The 22,789-nt window shown below is 41.3% G+C and overlaps 1 protein-coding gene across 4 annotated transcripts in view; it reads right to left on the bottom strand.

The window, feature by feature from the left end:
• Positions 1 to 2,453: 2,453 nt before the first annotated feature.
• Positions 2,454 to 22,789, bottom strand: part of LOC105559343 — a 63,553-nt gene continuing 43,217 nt past the window's right edge. For all 4 annotated transcript variants that reach the window (XM_012007555.1, XM_012007556.1, XM_012007558.1 and 1 more), the window contains 3 exons: positions 7,018 to 7,278; positions 6,632 to 6,844; positions 2,454 to 6,146 (listed from right to left, as the gene is read on the bottom strand). In XM_012007555.1, coding sequence (XP_011862945.1) covers positions 5,808 to 6,146; positions 6,632 to 6,844; positions 7,018 to 7,278 — 813 coding nt within the window. In that variant the 3' untranslated portion in view covers positions 2,454 to 5,807. The remainder of the gene's footprint in view (positions 6,147 to 6,631; positions 6,845 to 7,017; positions 7,279 to 22,789) is intronic.

The following is a 22,789-nucleotide window of genomic DNA, read 5'->3' as shown; positions in this document are numbered from 1 at the left end:
GGCCGAATTTGTATGTGTATAATGGTAAAAGGAAAACTACGCATGTATGTTCAGGTATATTTAAAATAATAATGCTGGCGTTGCACCGGTTTTTAGTTACGCGAAAAACATAAAATTAGTAAACGTATTAAAAAATATCTGTTTAATGCTTGAATAAATAAGAAAAACTGGAGTTCGTCGCCCTTACTAACTTTAACAAACGTAGAGTCAACAAACGTGCACGAAATATGTGTGCAAATTAAATTTCCAGAACAACTAAATTCGATACACATCTAGAAACTAAAATATACCAACTGGTTTTTCTTTCTGTGTATGAATTATTGGCCACAAATATTGTTCTGTATGTTGTGTTTCGCGGTTTTTATTTAACAAGTTTAGCAAAATGAAACTTGCTGGAAAATTGTTAACTGGAAAATACATTTATATCCAAATCCATGTCTAAATACATGGATATCCGCTGGAAATTCGATACTTGCGACATCACGTCTCAAATAGACCGTTTATTCTGGGAGAAAGCATTTCTCTCTTCCGACAGCTTATCGTTCCCTACGATGGGATTCCCGACTTGACATTTTTTTAAGGGCCGTCGCACTCAAGGAACACTTTCCCGCACGTCTAATATGTGAGAGCAAGTGCATCGTTTCCACCCACTCTCTCGCGTACCCTCCTTCGAGATCCACTCACACGATCGCTCTGATGTAAATCCGATGATTCCCATAAACAAGGGAGGGCGAGATACACGGGAGGCGGCACTGAGTCTCTCATTACTCGGTTCGGGACCCGGCTCGACAACCGACCGATCTCCATATCGGACGCATCTATCTGGAGCACCCAGATACATAGGCGGCCTCCTCCGATACATGATGAGTACAAAGTATAAGCGCGTCAAAACGCGGGATTCCTCGGCAGATACACATCGCGATTTCGGCGGTGCGCGGTAATATATTTGCGGCCCATTATATGATTTATTCGCCGCAGATCGATACAGAGAAAATATCGTTGATACGTGTATTCGTGATTTATCGATTCCTCGCGCAACTACAGGCGTTCAAGTATCGGTTTTCATAACGAATAATGCCTGCATAAATCATGATTATTAGGTTGCACTGATATTACATCGGTTTCTCCATTTCCGCAGCAAGCCACAATAAAATTCGAAATACAAAATTATTAATAACATTCCCGATAGTGACAATAAGCTGATTAATAAGCGACGTGACTTGCGACCACGAATCTAAACGAGAATTTGCGACGTTTTCAGTTTTGCCTGACATCAAATAAGTAAAATATGAAGTGCAGAATAAATTCAGTTTAACAATTGTATATATTCAAAACATTAGTTTTCCACTGACGAAGTCTAAAATGTAACATCGATTAGCATCATAGGTAGAATATCGGATAAATATTTTCGGATACGGGATTTTCTCGCGGCGAACAGCAACGCCATTCGATAAAGCTGGTTTCTGCAGAATCTTTCGAACAGATTATTCAACGATCCCTTATCTTGTAGCAAATGTGCGATACCGAATAACGGTATACTCATCGTGTCTGTGAAGTTGGCACGACATTCTACGAATTTCGAAAAAATACTAAGAGTTCCAATAGCATTTTTCATAGCTCTACAGTTCCTGATAAAAATGAGAAAGAGTTCCGCACTTTTTAGATGAAAAAATCAACTTTTAAAAAACTGTGCTAATTTCGCGAATCTAGCACGACACCCTCCTCTCTAAGTTCCTGATAGTTCTACTCAAGTTTTACATGTATATGCAATTTCAAATCGATATTACATCGTTAACAATTTTTTAACAATTTTTCATATCGGCGACCAGCACGACACTCAGTGAAAATGTGCCGTGCTGATGATTTTCAGCAGGTCTAACTGTAGTTTTCGACAGTTCTAGTCAAGCTAGACATCATCATCCGTGAGGTAGAGTCAAAAGATAAAAATAAGCGCACATCCGAACATTACTGAGGTGCGATTTAAACTGAACCTTATTTGAATTGCTTGAAAAGGACCAGAAGTAAGATCGAAACGTAACGAATTTAATAAAATTTGCCAGTTGGGTTGACAATAAGCTCACTGTTTTAATTTTTAATCATCACTGGCGACTATAAGTGACATTTTTCTTTAATAAAGTTAATTTATTTTAAGAAACAATAGTCTCTTTTTGGTATAACACTTATACTCTTATTTGTTTTGCTTTATTTCCACTTACGATTTATTCTACAATCTTTTTCCCACATCTCTTTTTAATTATAAAATAAAGAGATAGAGGGAATATAGTTAATTCAAATACGTGTAATTGAAAAAAATATGGAAAATAAGTTTTTAATTAATTTGGAGATTATTATCAGTCACAGTAATAATAATTATAGAAGCTACTCTTACATAAAATTCTTTTTATTTCTTCAATAATTTAAAAGGTCGTAAATCCAGTAAATTCAGACCATTATTTTGTTTCATGAAGTTACTATTTATTAGCACAATAATTATCATTACATTGGATATTCATAAACTTATGTCTCCAAGTGATTGATTAATGCGGATATATGTTACGAAACGTAACGATACAAATACATATATTTATATCACAGTCGTAGATAATGAAATTAGTATTAATTCGAAGTTACTGTATCTATTTAAATGCCTAGAATATTCGCCCAGAACTTCTCCTAAAAGAAACTTACGACTCACATGACCAAAGTGTGCGTATAAATCCCGCGGAAAGCATTACATACATCTCGGATAATATGGTAAAAGATTCCTCCGGGCGAGCCTAACTTAGATGTACTGACACGCTAATTAAAATCTTAGTCGCTAAAGGTTTGATTCGCAATGGATATAAAGCGAAACACGCGTGCGCGTTTCTCCGCCCAGCGAAACGGAAGTTTCGAAGCGATATAAACGAGGATGACGCTGAAGAGACGTTCGCTGATGATGATCCTAAGGTTAAAATCAAGCCGTCTTAATGACCACTATTACTACATAGGTACCTATTGTTAAACTGTGCCTACACTCGCGGAATGGTGAAACCAGTCTTCTTACGAACGTCGTAAAACGACATTCTCGCGCGCGACCTTCTCGGGAAGAATACTCATCTCCGTTTTCAGTTATGGACCAAGTACGTCTAAGTGAAATAATACGAAAGAAAGATCGAAAAGAAATTTCACGAAATTAAAAAGACCGATTGTGCTAAGACAATATTTACGAAGAGTTACGGGTTCGAGATGTCGAGTTAAATTATCCTTGCGAGGATAATATTTTTACTGCGATGTAGAACGTCCCAGTTTGACCCAAGAATGTCTATTTGAATATCAATTCTTTAATATTATTTCACTTGGATAGAATTGATGATTGTTGATTTTCATAGCTTAACATTTTATCGAGCGTACACGTTGTCGACAACAAGATCGAGAATTTCTACCGAAATCTACAGACACATTAACGACTCGAGGAGTAGGAAGTAGGATTCGATATAGATGGACACGTCAATTCGACTAATTCTATCTAATTAGTAATCTAATTAACATCGTAATGTGTTACGCGAGCGTCACGAGCTTACTGGAAACACGCTGGTCAGTTTGTTGTAATAATCTTAATTGCATTGCGGACTGGCTTTTCAAGTCTTGTGTGAAGTGGAAGCGCATGATACTGAAATATCAGTTAATTAAAACCAGCTCTCTTGGTTCAAGTACGTTTTGGCACAATGTTTGTTTCCAGTATTCGCCGTCGCTCTCAATCTTAATTTATTTTGCATTTGAAATGTTCGGCAGTATTTCGTTCTTTGATTTATCGACTTCTATCGCTTACCGAAATCGCACATCAATCTTGCGTACTTATAATTATGAATCCACAACATAGAGACGTCAAGGAATTTATGGTTTCGTGTTAACATTTTTAAGTCAACGACATTTTATGTCAACATTCTACGTTATGAAGAATTGGCTTCTTGTTTTTCGATGGTGTCAATTGTTTTTCTCTAACGTCTTGTCTAACATCATTTGAATTACTACAGTAAGTCGCATTGCTGCGACGTGTGTTAAATTGGCAGGCCTTTCCTTTATCAACAGTAAAGCAAGTAGATTTTCCTTTCAATTGAAAATAATTGCTATTCCATTTTCAAGTCTTTCCTCGTGAAGTTATTGGCATTTTACGGTGAATGCAGTCGGGAAAGCATGGAACTTAATTTCGTCGTAGCCACGATTTCGTCGCAATTATTCACATCGTGTACTTTGAATGCCTCTTTGATGCTGTTTTCACCGCGGCAGTGCGCGCGCCTTTAATTACAAACCGTACGGAACAACCGTACGGGTTGTTCTCGCCGGGGAGAAAGCGTTCTTTCCGCAGTGAATAGCAACAATGTGTATACAACCGATACGATGCCCCCGGAAATATATTTTGCATATATTTGCATGATTCTTTCTAATCGCATGTTTCGCTGTTTGGTTTTCGTGTCAAGGTTTCGCGTCTTTGACATTCCATTACGAAAGCGCTTGTTCTTCCCCTCACATTACATCGCCGCATTCGAATTGCAAAATGCGATAAGACGGTCGGCCGTCCTGCTCTTTTGAATCTCTAAAGATCCATTAAAATACGTACGCGTGGAATCGTCGTACGCGCGAAGTAAGGATATATAAACGAAAATTTCTCTATTTTACACGAAATTAAAAGGCGGTAAAGGTGCCTTGTATACGTAATTAAAACATGAATCTTTATTTCTATCATTTACATCATCACCTTCAATTTTTACCTTGATTGGATTTCTCTTCCTACTTCATCCGGAAATGAAAAAGTTTCACGCCGTATACTCGGGCGGTTGCATTGATGATAATGAAATAATCTATCAAAAGCGTTCTCCGGACGAGAACGTTTATCACGTATAGATCATTTATCGCCGTAACGTTTGATAGAGACTTTCTTTGCGTCTATAATAAATCTCACGACATCGATAGTTACGACTCGAAGGACTCCTCGAAGAGAAGCAGAGTGGAACGGTGCGCGACGCGGAGAGTCTCACCAGAGAGCCTCGGGGATACTTTCTGTTTCGCCCGGGGCTGCAGCCAGGATTCGCGGACATCAATCGCAGTCGCTCTCGAGAGTGCTTAGAAGGATTGATGAATGTTCCGCCTTGGCCCGCGGACGATCTCGTACTCTGCGCGCATGACGCTAACGGATTAGTCTATTTCGGAGAAGACACGAACCTCCTTCCTCCTGTCGCGTCACGATCGCCCCGCGCTTCTTTGTCTCTTCGAGGCCCCTCGGGTTCAGCTTCTCGTTCCGGAACGACGCTGGTCGATGCGCGAGAAACAAGGATAGTGCGCGGAATCGGAATTCAGCGCCTCTTACTTAACCGTTAACTCTTACCAACTAGTTGGCTGATTATATCAGGAGGGACACGAGAGAAGATAAAGATGAATCCGAGTAAAACTACGGGAGCCGCGAGGGCTCTTGGAGAAAAGTATCCGCCCTCTCTTTTTGTCGTCGTTAAAGCTTCGTCGATATATCTCCTCTCCGACTTGGCTCTTAGACCATCTACAACTACTTCGGAGGAAGAGCAAGAAGATAAAAGGATTTCCGATGGAATCCACGGTGTCGCCTTCTAGCGTTCACCTCCCTTCGAACGGCTCTCGACGTATTCGCGATCCGAGACGCCCGTGTGCGAGTTCCCTAGACTTCATCTGTTTTCTCTCGCACGCGACATTAACCGGATCCTTCCTCCTCGGTGCAATTATTTCCGGGGAAGAAGGCGGGGGTCGGGCGTCGCGCTGCGCCGACCCTATGAGAGCTTGGAGACGTTGGGCTTGTCTCAGAAGTTCGCCTCCAGCGAGCTCTCCAGCTCGCTCAGCGCCGGCACCAGCGTCTGCAGCGAGAAGTAACGCGAACGATCGGCCGCGTCCACGCTGGTCACGTGCTGGAACTGGCACGGCTGACTGATGTTGCTCTTCGCCGGCAGCACCACCTTCTTCTGCACTGGTTTCTTCTTCTTCTTACCCGGCGCCGACAGACTGATGTTCTCCGGGCAGGACACGAGACGCTCTATGTGCTGCCACAAATCGTTCGCTGCCTTTGAATTGTCGAAGCTGAGCCCGGCCAGGCGCGTGTGGTCCGACGAGAGACACATCGTGTGGAAGGCTGGCCCCGACACCTGTAAACATTTCGATGGCTTTGTAGAATACAGTGCAAGTCGTATTTTTTCCACGACGAGCGATCTTTTTAAAGTCACTTTCAACATTTAAATAAATACTTGCGCGATTCATATCACGCCAGACCACTTGCGTTTTATTTCGTCTGGCAAGCACAAGGGAGAAATTCAAAACGGTGTTAAGTGTCCGGTGTTGAAATTTAATCCGCTTTGTAATGCAGCGCGCCGTAATCTATTTAACGAGATAAACAAGAAGCTCGAACGCGTAAATGAATTATTTATGGCTGCAATCTGCCATTAACGTCGCGTCTTGAATTCTATTGTACATTGCATCCTGAGAATAAATACTAATTATCTGTCGCTGCTAATTAATATCGGATGTCGCATACATTTCGCGCAACAATACATCCGTAATAATTCCCGTTTTGAAAACATATTGATAGAGAGAGGGTTGCGGAGAGCCTGAATAATCAACGATGACACTCTACCTTGTACGATGAGAGGTTGTCGATAGTTTCGCGCCAGAGAGTGAAGCAAGTACCGCGTTCAGCCAGTAAGATCTGGATCCGCCTCTTGGATCTTGATCGTGTCTCCCCAAGATCAAGGACCACCACGGGAATTCCGGTGAAACGGAGCTCCCACCTCTCTGTCTGAGAGGCGCTACCGAGATACAGGTTCGCCAGTGATTCGCAGACGAATACCTGCGTAACACGAAACGCCAGACGTTATCCCTTAAACGACTTACCACATGAATTTGGGGCTAGGACAATTATGTGGCACAATGCGCGATAAATCTCTTTTATAAATCCGCTTAGGTTTTAATTGGCATGTTTATTGCGCGCGTAGTTTTCATCGCGTTTCGTACGAAGCTCACCTGCGATTTTAATCCGCGGAAGAAAGTCTCGAGCTGTTCTCGTTCCATCTGGCTAACCGGATCCAGACGAGACTCGTCGCTGTTCTCGGAGCTGTCACTACCCTCGTAACTCGACGTTGCGGAAGTATCCGCCTCGCCCGTTGAGGATAGCCGTCTTCGCGTGGTGCCGCTATATTCGCTGTAATAGGATGAGCTGTGTAGCGACAGATTCGACTGCAATGCGGGACAAGATGACGCATAAACTGGTCCGTTCATTGTGTTCTGGAAATAAAAGAAAGAGGAAACGATATAAATGAAAGATCGACAGTTCCGTAGGTGGCAGCTGTGTTTATTGAAAGAGATTGATCTCGTTGTGTTAATATTAGTAATTTTTAATTGATCCTTAAAGTAATTAAATATCATCGTTTATGAAAGGGGTAGTTTGTGAGAAGCTCGTCAAATGGAACTAAAAGAATTACAAATTTGTAATTTTTCTTTCTATTATATTACGCGATGCTCTTTTACAGACGGAAACATGTACGGAATTTATTATATTCATATATTCATTATGCAACATAATATTCATTACGCAACATTGAAATACATCAGGAGGGAATTCATTATTTTGCGGAGGGAAGGGAAACTGCTTGCCTTCTGCGAGCGCGCACGAAAGCTCATCGATTTCTGGTACACCCTGGATTGTGCGAGCGCCCTGGTACCATCCTATAAATATCGGCGACCCGTTTTATTAAGCTGTACTAGAAATTTCGATTGTCATTCGGAAATGAACTCGTCGGGGCGAGACCGAAAGCTATAAAATCACGGTACAGTTCAATCTATTTGCACCCGTAATTATATCACTTTACGTTCAAAGTTTATGCTAATAACACGCAGAAGACCCATAGAAAGTCATTTTAATAAAAGCAGTCATGACAGGAACTCAATAGAATCCTAGAATTCAATACAGTTCAATAAAACATACCGATTATATAAAAAAATTAAGTTTCGTTCAACATTAGCGTACAATGTTATATAAAAGATATTGCAAATTGTTTGTACATATTTGTTGTTACACATAATATTGCACAAAATGAATATAATATTTGCGAGATGATAAAGCCCGGTGGGTAAAATTCTACGTGGGACACGAGTAAGCGAAGTACGATGTAAGCGAACCAGAGCGTTCGCAGGGGTGGAGGACCCCCTTGCTCTTCTCCAACGCCTGACCTCAGAGGTGAGAAAAACTAGGTCGTCGACTTCGATACTACGATGACGCAAGAGAGACAGAGAGACAGAGAGAGGGGGGGGGGAGGGCAGAGGGAAAGAGACGCTAGCAGCCGGCACCGTGAGAGAGCTAATCAGCCACCAGTATCCAGGGTCGACCTACTTAATGCCCGCGAGAAAAGCCCGGCCTTAATTCGATTGGCGCGGCATTAATGAATCGGCCGGATGACTAATCTCTATCTGTATGTCATCGGTTCGGTTCTAGGAAGAATTTCTACTACAGGTTAGCGACGATGACGACGACCTCGTCTCCCTTCTCGTTCATTGATGGTGACGCTCCGATGCGCGATCGTGTCAACGATTCCCTGGCACTTGACGAGCGCATTCCTCCGTTACTCACGATCGCTGCTGACGCATCACCGCTGATCCAATCTTGTTAACCCTTAACGGGCGAATAGAGAAACGCCAATAAAAATTTATTTCCCCAATGAAACGTGTAGGGATGCACCCATTTGTGCGTCTCATAACGAATAAATTCTTTTTTACCTTTCTCTCTCTTTCTCAGTTTTCGTTTGTACTTTATACACTTTTGAGATACACATTTTAGACGCGCGCTACACTGCTTCCACTAAATAATGAGAGTTTTAAATTTTGGTCGATAAGCTAGAAAAACACATCAACCAAATATATTTTAAAAGCTACCAAAAATAATAGAAGCTCTTTTCATTAAAATGCAACTATAGGATACAAACATAGCAAAATTAATTGAATGTTTTTCTTAACAATTAAATTAAATGGGAGTAAACTTTGTTACAACGACAGCTTAAAATCTAACGAAATCAAGCAGAAAGAAAAATATTACAAACTCAAATTAACTAACAAAGGAAAAAAGATCTGAAAGTTCAAATGGATACTCTGCGTTCGAGAAATGTAATCAGTGCGTGTGGACGAGTGCCTGTTCACGAGAGGCATTTCCTGCTCGATTTTTGAGCATTGGACTCTTCTCTACATACGTATATAGTGTGGATAAAATACTTTTGGCAGGTTTACTTCTTTCCCAGAGGTGATGATCGAATAAAAACCGACAATTTCTATAGTCGGGTTTGAATCAATTAAATAATTGGAACTTTGGCTCGCTAGGGCAGCGCTCAACTCTCTGCGTCACGATCGCCACACGCAACTATTACTACAACGTACAATTTAACAAAAACACCATCTTAATCGTGGAAAAGTCGAACGAGAAAGTCCAGTGAAATAATTTATCTCTGACATCGCGCTAGACAAAATTCCGCGTTGTAAATGGCGGGTTAATATTGATTTATGTAAATTTAATACGCGCTCGTATCGGGTTCGTGGAAGGAAAATACAAAAAAATCGAGGATACTGGTAGAGAAGTGAACTCTTCCTTTCACAATCGACCCGCATCTATCGGTCTACCACCGGGCATCAGTGTCATATGTGCGTGATGAGATATCACGGTGGGCGCAACGTACAAATTGAAACGCGAGCCGGTCCATGTCCCCGCGTGCGTGAAACGCACACCGGAAGTGCATTGTCCACGTTGCGGCGGGGGATGTGCCATTGTTCCGCGATAAGAGAGCTCAGCTTCGTTTTGCTCCTAGATAAACTGCAGATAATTACGATCGCACGCCGCCGCTCCGTATTCTCACGGAGTCGGCGCGCACGCTTGGGCGGTAGAAAATAATTATCAAGTGGATTAATTGGATTGCAACGCGGCGGCGGTAGACGTGCTTGTGAGACTTCCTTTCTTCTCGGGTAAAAGTATTCCAGGATTCCATAATTCTCCTGCCACTTTTAATAGATTTCTTTTTGCGTTAAATTCTTAATTGGCATCAATAAGAAATTGCGAATAATAAAGTTGCATGTTATGTAAATTATTAATTTATTGACGTACGTTACTTATTAACTGATATAATCGCGATTTTAATTTAATTAAAGTGCTCAAGTGATTCTCTAGATATCACTAAAAACACGCGAAGAATTATAATGTTTGAAAAAAACTATTCAAAGATATAATAAAAAAACAAGAATAAAGACTTGTTGTCGCCAGTAAGTAATTAATAAACGACACAACTAGCCAATTTAAATTAAAGAAATTTATTGCAAAAAATATTATCAAACCCTGGCTGAGGACATATTTTTCGCAATAAATTTCTCTAATTTGAATTGGCTTGTATTGTTTATTAATTTTCCTATATGTATAATAAAAAACTCCGATAAAGACCGAAGACTAAGCGTCAAAATGTACTTAAATGAATTACGCTTATTTTTAGTTTTACATTTGATAAAACTCAAATTTATCAAAATTTGATATAAAAAAAAACTCCCCTGAAATGGCTACTAAATTCAGCGAATGGAATATATAAAATTACGTTTGTTTTTACTCATGTAATAATGTGAAACGTATGTATCGTCCTTGCTTCGATTTTTCAATCTGCTGACACGGAAAAATTTCGCTCCGCTGAAATTTAGCAAACACGTCCAGACTTTTTGTCCCAGATGGCAGATTACGTAAGCGTCCACGGTGCGATTGCGAAAAGCATTAGAAAGTGGGACGACGATAGCGTATCTTATCGCGTTGCGTCAATTAAGGGGCGAATAAACAACGCGGAATGCACTTAAAGGACATTCGCGACGCGACGGTGTCGGGTTAATTGCGGGTAAAATTCCGCGCAGGATGCAACCGGACGAGGAGTCGTCATGGGCAATCCGGTGGAAGTCGACAACGCTTTCGTAATTACGCATCATTAGAGGCTCGAGACAAATTCACTCGTGAGTGAAAACCCATTTAAGCTAAACGAACCTTAAGAGGAGGCGTGGCTTTAACATGCTTCCTACCACGATTGGAAAAATCTTCGCTACTTGAATATGAACTATTTTGAATAGTTTTACTCAACGTAGCGCACGTTGCAATTGTTGGCGCACAGAATGTGTTAAAGAGGTCAGCTGGTATTACAAAAATACTGATTACGTATTCTAAAAAATTTGTAATCATGGCACACATATCCAACATCAGTCTTTCGAGAAATTGGTGCGTCACGCACATGTGACTTGATAGCGAACGTGTTAAGGCGATATCCAAAGAGATCATATCGCAATAATTGAAATATTATTGATATCGAACGTTGTGGTCCGCCTAAGTGGTTCTTAGAGAAACGCGCGGTGTCGAGGCAATATCGGCACGATATCGCAATATCGAGAAACGATTCTAAATAGGCTCCGAGCGATCGTTTCGAGGAGATACGAAATCGCGCAGCGAATGCTTCGGCACACTCGCGAGACGATAGACAGATGCGTCGCCCGGCTTTGGATGAAAGATTAATTACTGCCGGACTAATTAGTTTTGTGGTTGCGGCGGGGATACACGCTCGGGCTGGAAATTTATAGCTCGTCCGGTGCGGCGGCGCGCGCTCCGTCGAGCGTAAAACGTGCTCGCAATTAAAAGTAGGTAACCCGGAGGCCTTGTCGGCCCTATTGTCGGCCTGTCCGGGTTAGAGCGCCGCTCTTCCGTGGGTCATTCGTTTTGATTAGCCGTACGATTAATTGCTTTCTTTCGCGAGCCGCGCGGAAATTCGGCGAACCTTTGTTTCGCGGAATAACCATAAATATCGGTTAACTCTAATCGCGGTTTAACTGATTCCCGGCCGCCTTTCTCGAGAAACAGACAAGCGAAGCATGACGCGGGATTATCCAAGTCTTGGTTGATTCTGCGTAACATTTATAAAATTTGTAGCGCGTTTATGATTACGAAAGCATGCTAGAAATAATTTTCAACTTTTTATTCGGGAAATTTTATTTATTACATTATCAATAATTGTAAGTAAGTGCTTCTCGATAATTTTCTCGCTCTTTACTTGAGGTTATTATGCGGCTGCGATGTTTCAACATTTTAGAATGTTATTTTAGGTGCGGCGATGCGTCTCGCTCGTGCGCAAAGCCGTCCCTGGAATGACGAGAGATGTTCAGACGCGTCTCTCTGCTCGTGACACCCTTCCCGGATATCTCCCATGCCTGTTGCGTGAAACTCTCCTCCGCTCTCTTGGCAGCAGCCTCTCCTTCGCGCCGTCTCTCCAAGCGGAGAGTCGTGACGGCACAATAAATGCGAGTACATACAAACGACAACGGGATCCATCGGCACGACTTTAGCAGGACGTCTTTCGTCTATTTCTCGCGCGCGCTCTCTCTCTCTCTCTCTCCCCCCGTATTTTAGCTTTATCATCCATCTCGGCTCTCTCCTTCCCTTTCTCACTGTCTCCCTACCTTCTGTCATTCCGCGCTATCTACCGCATTGTCTTTTCCACCTCGATGCTCCATTGCATTCCCTACGTTATGTCCCTCTGTTAGGCACCGTAACGTACCCCTTAGCTACCGGTGCATGTGCACGCGGAATGCATTTGCGCCGCGGAAATGCGGTTGAACGATGCAACGACCGGCGAGAATTCCGCGCGTGACGCACCGGGAAACTTCGGAGTTCCCAATGGTTAACATGTCTATGGACTCGTGAAAGTCCTCCGCGTTACAGGGAAGCATGTAATGAGGACAAAAGACGAGAGAGAAAGAGAGAGAGAGAGAGAGAGAACCAGGCAAGTCAGGTTTTGTTAATGAAACGCTGCGAGGTGGAGTTGCGCATTTATTCAATGTACCAAACGCATCGCCGAGATAACGTCACGTCGTGACAGTCGGATCGTACAGGCAGTTTACTTAAGTGATTAGATAACACTGTAACTTAAATGCTCGTCGCATTGTTTAATTTTTTTCTCGTACCTAAACTACCGCTGCCGAGTCGTTTTAAAAATATTCAACCGAAAATCAAAGTACACCTCATGTATATTTATTAAGCCGCTGGAAGGAAATAGCGATGTATCTCGTAAATAGCATCAATCTTTTTATACGTCCTGCACATTCGCGCACGCTTCACACTTTTATCTCTGCGTCCTACTTTTCTGGGACTTTAATTTAAAACGCTGCAAATATCCGGAGGAGTAGCGCTCTGTCTCCTTGTTATACGCAGCGTCGCGAGATATCCGAGATATTTCGCATCTTAATATTTTACGTGACAAGAAGGGAATGTCGGGAAGACGTGCGAATTAAGGCTAACGTCGCCGGAGTATGACAGCGACGTCGGTTTGAACAGCGTCGCTGCTACTGCAATTGCTACGCGGGTGACGCGACGCGATGCGTGCCGAGATTAATGCAACTTTGCGGTAACGTGTGTCTCCCCCGTTTGCGCTAATTACATACCACTTAACGCACGTGATTAAATACCGCACGTATACCCTAATCTCAGTCTTTCGAAGCACAGGTCATTTTTATTTACACGCTCACACCTCCGTTAATCTACGCTGTCGAATTTTTCGCATCATTTTGCAATAGCTAAATAGTTACAGGTTTAAAGAAAACTTAATTATTAGTTCGGAATAGATATTTATTATATTTGCTTTTATTACACGGAGAGAATTTTCTCTTAAAAGAGTGAGAACAAGTGTCCATAGGCAAATGGCTCCATTTTTTTTCGCATTCGATTTTGGTCGCAAAGTAGATACCAAACGAAAGGTCTCGTCAAGCTGATTACAGATGTATATCAGTCTGAGAGTGTACCTATTTAACGTTCCAGAGATATCGGGCTCCAAAGGTTCCATTCCATTCCAAACAAATGGTTGGTGTCTGTCCAGGCGGCTTTATCGCTTACGTTCTGAGAATTTTTTGGAGCTCGATATCTCTGGAACGTTAAATAGGTACACTCTGAGACTGACACGTCTGCGATCATCTTGACGAGACCTTTCGTTTGGTACCTATTTTGTGACTAAAATGGGGCCGATCTTGTTCTCACTCTTTACCCTGAAAGTCCTGTAATCGTGGGACAACATGGCATTTTAAAGAACTCTGTGAGAATTTCCTGAAATTTCACCATACATTTTACTAATGACATGTATACTAAGTACAATTACTAGTAAAGGTAAAATAATTTTTTTAAACTTATAAAATTCATCAAAATGCCGTGTTGTCCCACGGTTACAAGATTTTCAGGATAAATTTTAAGAGAAAATCCTCTCCGTGTATGATTATTGAGTTTGTCATGTTTGAGATTTTCGTATCGTACTCACACGAATGTGTGTCTTGTTGCTCGTCGAAAGAGAGTAAGAGAAGGATCAACGGATTGTCGTGGAATCCTCGAATGAATTAATTGATAAATTGCCCTAATCGTGTCAGGGTGAGAGCCAATGGGAGAATGGCATGCTCGTTCTGACATGTCCGAAACTCGCCCCGCCGCTGTACAGCAGTAATTATCTCCCCAATTAGGCGTACGTCGTCCACGAAAACAAGTGTCGGCCAGCTGCATGTGGGATACGACAGAAATGCCAGACGCGTGACTACTCGTATAGTAGCGTAATTATTACGAGGGACATGAATGGCTGTAATGAGAGATGGCGTCATTTCCATCAGCAGCGGCCGGCACTCGCGGAGAAATCGAGGGGACGGACTGCCAGACGGATTCACTCACTTTCTCGCAGTCGTCTCTGTTTCGCGGATATTCAATCATTCATGAATCACAGTGCATGATTAATGGCGAATGAACATGAGCAGATCGGATTTGACCCAACGTGAGCCTGCTAGTTAGACCCCGTACCACAAATTGAATATTTTACTATTATGTTTCTCATCGGAGGTTAAGGTACCATAAATATTTTAGCACATTTGGGGAGTAAAAATAAAACAAAAGTGCAAAGCTTGTACGACCAGACTGGTAAAGCTTCAATAATTTATTTACGATGTTTCGACCTAATTCCAGGTCTTTATCGAGTAAGAATATTTAATAGCGAAAATGGTTGTTGTTCGAGAGGGGGGAGAGGGGAGAGAGAGAGAGAGAGAACATAAGGAGTGCATGAGCTTGTATGTACCAGCAAATTCATAAGTCAAGCTGTTCCCGTCGTCAAATATAAAAGCCGTGATATAAAAGTAAGCTGTCCGTATGATGTAGAGGTTTATATGAGATGTAAAAATAAAAATTACTTACATTTATAATAGTAAAAATTAGATAACAAAATTTGAAATAAAAATTACTTAGAAATAAATATTCTTACATGGGAACATTGAGATCGTGATAATTTTAAAGATGATTTAGATTGACAAAAGTCGCATAAACATCACAGCATTGAGTTAGCTCGTTCGAATAACAAATATTAAATGTATAAGTACTAATTTGACATTTGTTATTGATTCTTACGGCAAAAAGATTAATTTTTGCAATATCGCTGATTTTGTTAAAAACAATATTTTCTCTTTGATAAAAATTATTATTTTTAGCTGTATCTTTTAGGTGTAAAACTAATTTTTTACTCCCATATTATCAGAAACTAATTTTTTAGTTTCTGATAATATGGGAAAATTTATCTTGTGGTTGAAAAAATATATAAGTTAGTATTCTATAATTATTATATTAAATTACAAAATTTGTACGTTTATACATTTTTATATTTATAATTTTTACCTTAAAAAACTTTTAATTTCAGAGAAGAGAACATATATAATTTTAATAAATTAAGGGAAAACCTATTTGTTTCTTGACAATTTAATTTAATTTCCTTTTTATAAGGTAATTAAAATTATATAATTTTATTTCTTTTAAAATCCCAAATAGTGTCAGAAATAATATGAACATAATAATAATTAATTTACGTAATATACAATACTTTTTCGTTTTAAATCATGTAAAATTTATGTGCCGCATAAATGATGACTTTACACGCGGTGATAGCTCACTCATTAAAAATTTATTTGAAATGCACTGAATATAGCGTGGATATATTGTATAAAGCAATTAAATATTAAAACGTCAACAAGTTGGCTTGCGCTCGACGTGAGTTATTTTTGTACACGACGTACAGTACGCTGTTGCGTACACAAGGTCGTCGCATTATCATTCGCACGGCGATGCTCGACTGATTGCGAGTAGGTAGCAGTGCGAACCGCTTCGTGTTATCTCGCACTACCCATCAAGACGCAATCGCAACAAATACGAGATATCGAACACGATCGTTCTCTACGATTAATTAGCAATTACGTGCGCGCGCACTATTAACTATCTTGTGATTAATGACTGCCGAGTATATTGAGGACTATTTGTCGGAGCGGGTATAATTTCTACAGTTAAAGGAACTGGAATGACGAGTGGTAAGAATTATAAATTGCTGTTTTATCACGAGATTTACAGGTGATAATTGTCTCTCGGACAACACGTAATTTTTCGTATATACGTAAAAAACATAAAAAAAAATCAAACAATAAAATTCGTAAGGCTCTCACGTGAAATCACAATTCGAAGGAATAAAGGATATAAGAGCCGTATAAAGTATTTGTCACGTAACATACCACGCCCACTTTAAGCTCATTTAATTTAATAAATAATAGTTATTAATCACTCATACTTATTTTGCGATTAATTATTGGTGTATTGGTGTATTGGTGTATTGGTATATTTTTATAAAGCGCCAATATTGTTTAATCTTTCGTAGCCTTGTTAACCAACGATACGTTTCGATATACGTTGACCGATCAATTGATTATGTAATAGATAAAGCAAAATAATTTTCTGATTTCTGATTTCCTCTCGAGTACGAATGATGTCAAAGAACGCATCCATTAAACACGTTTGACAGACAGCATTAATTATCAGATAATGTACATCTCTCCAGTCTTAATCATTGAGAAACGATCACTCGATCGATCGTTAGTTAATCTCGCGTACATTCGGGTCAATTGGTTAACGAACCGATAAATTTCCATTATTGCGTCGCGAGATTAAATCGGAATCAGCAGTAGGCATGAATCGCTGGAATTGTTTGCGATGTAAATTATAACCGATTTTCATGCTGGTCTACAACGCTCGATCGGGCAGTCGTAGCCAATCGTCGGGTGACGAGCATCATCACTTTCTCGTGACCGAAGTCCTCGAATGTTCGCGATCGCGCTATCGTTTATGGAAAATTATTCGTGAATTAATCTTGCTTACTGACTACCGACGGATATCGCTTGAATCGTCAACGAGTTTGTACATTTCGGTATTCACGAATTATACGAGCTGCCTCATAATAGCCCGCGGAATTTTCGATTTTTCTACTAACAAATCACCGATGGATGGACAGGCATTGGCCAGGCATTGGTGTATCAAATCGTTGAATATCTAATATAGATTAATCGAGAAAAAACAGGTGGACGCTGTAAATAGCTTAATAGTAAAAACAGAGGAGAAATGAAAAGTAATTTATTTAATTAACTATTTAATGTTTAAACCACGTTTATACTCGTGTTTAAATTATCATTTGATTTCGAGACAAAATACCACTATCGCGAACAATAATGTAGGTATTCCATTGAAGTGGGATTGATGAAATCAATTCGTAGGCGAACGCAGAGGCAGATGGTAATGTCTGAAGCGAAGAATGGACCGTCTTGCAGTTGTCGACGTACCTTGATTACGCGCGTACGTTTCTAACGATATCATAGCGTAGGATTATAAGCTAATTTCTCGCGCTCGAATACGGGCCGGACGTTGGGGAAGTAATAAAGTTGTAAATCTCTTGGTTTATCGACTCGTTAACTTCCTACGTAGTTAGAGTTTCCCCGGAGGGAGAGATGTGCTTTATCACACTCGAACAAACAATATAATCGATACAAATGTTTGAACGGTCATCACCGTCTCGTGGTCCTCGATCATCGTAACAAATCGGTGACAGAAATTACTATTTCTACACGATATAAAACTTGTTATGAAATTCTGATGCACGCGTCTTTGAAATTTGCAGTAGGTTGCAAGGAATATTAATGGCACATTTGTCGTTTTATTTATGTTCCGCGAATGGCTATAAAATAATAATATTTAATATGCTAAACAAACTTTAATTTAATCTTGTTGAAATTTTCCGTAAAAATGAATTGCGAATATTCATGCTTTTGATAATAATTATTAATATTTTATAATATGTGTAACTGTTATGAGAGAGAGATATATATAAAGCTATTAGAGATTTCGAATAATTTGTATATTAAAATAAATTTGATATTTCGAAATAATATTTCGACATAACGAATCTAACCGGAATAATTGCGCGGAGCCGTCATTAGCTAATAATATTCATCTCTCGGAAATCGTGATCAGCTAACAAATTCTGATCCTTGATCTTTAACTATCTTGATCACGTTTGTTTCTTGCGTGATTGATTTATGCAATACCAGCTCGCAAGTCTCCGGAACATTCGTGACGCTGTCATACATTTCTTACAAGGATAATAAATTGCGCGACTCCCTTCTATCAAGGATAATAAACCGCATTAGGTAACGTCTGACTTATTAGAACCTTGATCTTCTTTACATTTAAATAAAAAAAATGTAGGTTACTAGACTCTTGGATATAATTTGCAGCACGAAAAACGTTAATGTAGTCAATACAGTTCAACTATAATTTAATTACTAAATTAAGTAATAACTGAGAACTACGTAGACAATTTGTGTTTCAATACACGCGTCTACAAACAAAGATAGTCGAAAACATAGGATGTAAAGCATGTGTTGAGGATTCACTTAAAAACTTATTACGCATACATTCGATTTGCCTAAAAAAGCTTTGAGTGCTATATAATTTCTACAAAAACTTTCTAAATCTATTGTTTCCCTGTGAAGGACTATCAGTCCATTACCCCGTCCCGAATGTTCGTTAGCTCATAGATTACGCAACAACAAAGTGGAGCATGACCAATGAGTATTTGCCGTGTTATAATTGCTGAGAGACAGTACGACCATCAAATAAGCCCGAGAAAGCAGCTTCGTGTTTCCACTGATTATCGCGACGATCATCGGGATCAGTTCGAAACAGTCGGAGATTTCTCAACCGGTGCATTCTGTTGCTCTAATCACGATCATACGCGTCATATAGCGTTTGGATAAACTGCTTCATTTCGCAACGAAACGACGTCGTTAAGAAAAGTCACGCGCAACCTAGATCCTGAAGAGGATCTCTCCTTCGCTCAAACGTTATTTTACCTATCCACTCCGATATCGAGTTATTCTTTGGAAACTCGTTTCACTCGGATAAACGCATATCGCGTATTCCCTCTGAAAAACTTGTTTCGCTCCGATAAATATCGATGTAGAATGGATTGCAAAACGTGAATGGGGAATCGCGGGCGATCCCTTCGAAAATTCTCTTCGGGTGAGTTATTTAAGTAGAAAAATTATTTTGCCGAGTTTCCCTCGCATTCGTCGATAAAAATAAAGTGCGGAGTGAAACAGAAATCACCGATAGCACGGAAGAACTAAATAAAATCAATTTTTCTCTGTATATTCTCTGTAGGAAAGTTAGAAAATATGAAGAGATGCGAAAAGCTTTCTTAGCGCTCGCTTTGTTCTTCCAATTTACACTTAACGAAATAATGCGCTTCTCTTGTCACAGTTTTCGCTTGATGCGTTTCTTGTCCTGCGTATATGTGATACGTAAATTAATCAGAATAGTACAAGATTGATGAATGAAAAACTAAAACATTTCTTACATTCTATTATAACATAACGTTTATTATAGAGGAACATCCCGTATTACGAGATAAACTTCTACTATGAGACAGCAGGTTTACAACACCCAGATGCAATCACAAATCTTTTCTCGCAATGATTACACGATCTAACAATGCATTTTCCGCTGAACAGAGATTTCACTCCAAGGACAATAAATTCGTAGTGGAATCAACAGACAGTGTCTATTAATTTAGTAGAAACACCGCTATCTCGTATTAAGAGTCAGAATGTTCCTCTATACCTTTAGTATCATTTAAAATTTCATTTTACTAGGACGAGCTTTGAATAAACTCTAAAAGCTCGAAGGTATAACTCCCGTGAATACGACGTACGCTGCACGCGGCTACGCAAATTTTATTTCTTGATTATTACGGATTCAGGGATCCTCCTTGTATCATTCGTGCTCGTATCGCAAACGAGCGCTCGTCACAAACAGGATCGTATAAACCTCGGGCACTTTTACGCTCTCTTTCTCTCTCTCTCTCTCTCTCTCTAGTATCCCGCGATACCTTGGATACTTTCATTCGCATGCGAATAAAACGAATAGGGCCCCGCGAGCGTTACGCGAGTCCTCGATACGCGGCGTCGGCACGCAAACGCGTAGCATGCAATCCTGATAAGAGCCGTCTTCGAGGCGCCAGGATTCCCGCGAACGAGAATATAATCCACGGTTGCGCCCTGGGATCTGCTTCCCGAGTGGTTTTCCGAGTCAGGCGGATACGCGCAATTGAGACGACACGACCGCGACGAGGAGCGACGCGTCGTCACACGCTGGTGGGGAAATCGAGAGTAATTTCAAGTCGCTTTCTTTCGCTGGCTTGCGTGGGACAACGATCCCGGCGACAGATTAGCGTACACACATCCTCCGACGTCGGTCGTCGCGTTCTCATTCTGCCACTCGCATGCGACTCTGCAGACAGGCAGATAGGCGAGATTGCCGCCGCTGGTACTAGCCTTCTCTAGTGCGCGCCTCATCTAGTACGAGCGAACTAAACGTCCGGGATGAATGGCGAGGGGAGATTCATTTGCCTTTCGCGCGGCGCATCGCAGACAATGGCCGTAACCAATTGTCTGCGACTCTGCGGAGATCCCCTCGCTCGATTCAGCCGCCTTCGTCGCTAAATCGCCGGGTCGATAGAAACCATCTTTTATCTGTCCCCTGCTGAACAATACTAATCCCGGATCCCTGGAAATTCGGCGAGATTCGTAAAATCCGTTATAAAAATCGTATTATATAATTCGTAAAAACCCTCGTTGCAACGAAACTTCATTCGATCGCTCCGTTTTATTCAACTTTGCAACTGCGCAACTCGCTGAGTGAACGACTTTCATAAGACTTGTTATCTTACGTGTACGGCTTATCTTTTAAAGTGACACGCGCGCCGTAGCAAGAATAGATAGCGCCTCCATTTTCGTTGTCATTATCGGCAGATCGGTGACTTGCGATCGATCAGTCTCACAATCTTGAAAGTCGCGCTTCTTATAATTCGACGCGGGAATTCATTGATACTTTCAGCGATGACCCGGAATATATCCTAGAGAAGCAGATGAAACGAAAGAAAACGTGTACGGTACTTAATCTGTCCGCTTTCTCCGCACGTGTCGGAAATCGTGCGGGATCGCCGCGCCGTAGTGTACCGCGCGTAGAAATGTCAGATCGGAGCACGTGCCACGATGCCGTGCCCGATGAACGAGAGATCTCAGGACGCCGCGCCGCGCGAGCGTCCCCGGTGTAGTACGTACGTCTCATTCATGAGAAGGCTATCGCGTAATCGAGCGTAATTTCGCTGCCGTTTACATCGCGCACTTATTTCCGAAGAGAGCAACGCGGAAATACGCCAACCCGCAGCCGGTAGACGTAAACGTCGGCTGTTATGCAAACGTTCGATTTGCGCATTGAAACGTTATACGAGATTTTACCGCGCGCGTCTTCACGCGTCTTCGTCGAGCGATTTCAGCTTCTATCTTGAGAAAGATCCTCTCACGCGGTAGCAACACGGTCGAGAATTGAAAAGGGAAGAATAAACGACACCGTTACGTTACGCTTTTTATCCGATCGGTAGACACGGTTCGCTAATACGCTGCCATTACGTTAACAAAAATCTCGCGAAAATGGCGCGAGACAAATCGCTTGGATTCGCAGTTTCAATGCTGAAAACAACGAGATTGTCCGGTGTACCTATGTCGCGCTGCAGTTCCGAGTCTGCGGCATGTAACTGTAAATTAAGGCGAACGTATGTAAAACATACGAGACTTGTTTCGCCGCTTAAAGGCGCCCCATGCGAGGTATGCACATAAATCGAGAAGACGCTGCTACACGAAGACGCCGGTCGTGATATGCCACAGATCCAATCGGTCGCGCGGCTGGACTATCCCCCCCCCTTCTCTCTCTCTCTCTCTCTCTCTCTCTCTCTCTCTCTCTCTGTCTCTCTCGGCGTCTTACGACCAGGACCAGATTCGTATTCGCATGTAAAAGGCAGACGATAAATAAGGGGATTTATGGCGGGTCTCCCTGAGCCGTGAAATTCCGCATGATGAAACTGTAATATCGCGCCACGATTTTCGAGCCGGCGTCTCTCGCCGTATTTACTCTCTCCGTACCACGTAGGACGAAATGCGCGGCTCGATGTGACGTAGCCGGTATTTTGAGCGTTCTTCGACCGCGTTATCTGGACCAGATCGGTCGTCGATCTAGGATTTGTACGCGCGAGACTAAGGTGAAGAGTCGTTACACACGGAGAGAATTTTCTCTTACAATTTACCCCGAAAATTGCGTAATCGTGGGACAACGCACTTTAAAGACGGGCACTTTATGAGAGTTTTTGAAACTTTAGCGTACTAGTAAAATGTATGGTAACATTTCAAAAACCCCTCGTAAAATTTTTTTAAATGCCGTGTCCCACGATAACACGATTTCCGGGATAAATTTTGGGACAAAATTCTATCAGTGTAGAGAGTAGGTTGCGAGAAACAGTTTTCCCCG

This window comes from Vollenhovia emeryi, unplaced genomic scaffold (genome assembly GCF_000949405.1).
Source record: "Vollenhovia emeryi isolate VEMERY1.0 unplaced genomic scaffold, V.emery_V1.0 DF939280.1, whole genome shotgun sequence".
Lineage (NCBI taxonomy): Eukaryota > Metazoa > Arthropoda > Insecta > Hymenoptera > Formicidae > Vollenhovia > Vollenhovia emeryi.
This window is presented reverse-complemented; position numbering and strand designations above follow the sequence as displayed.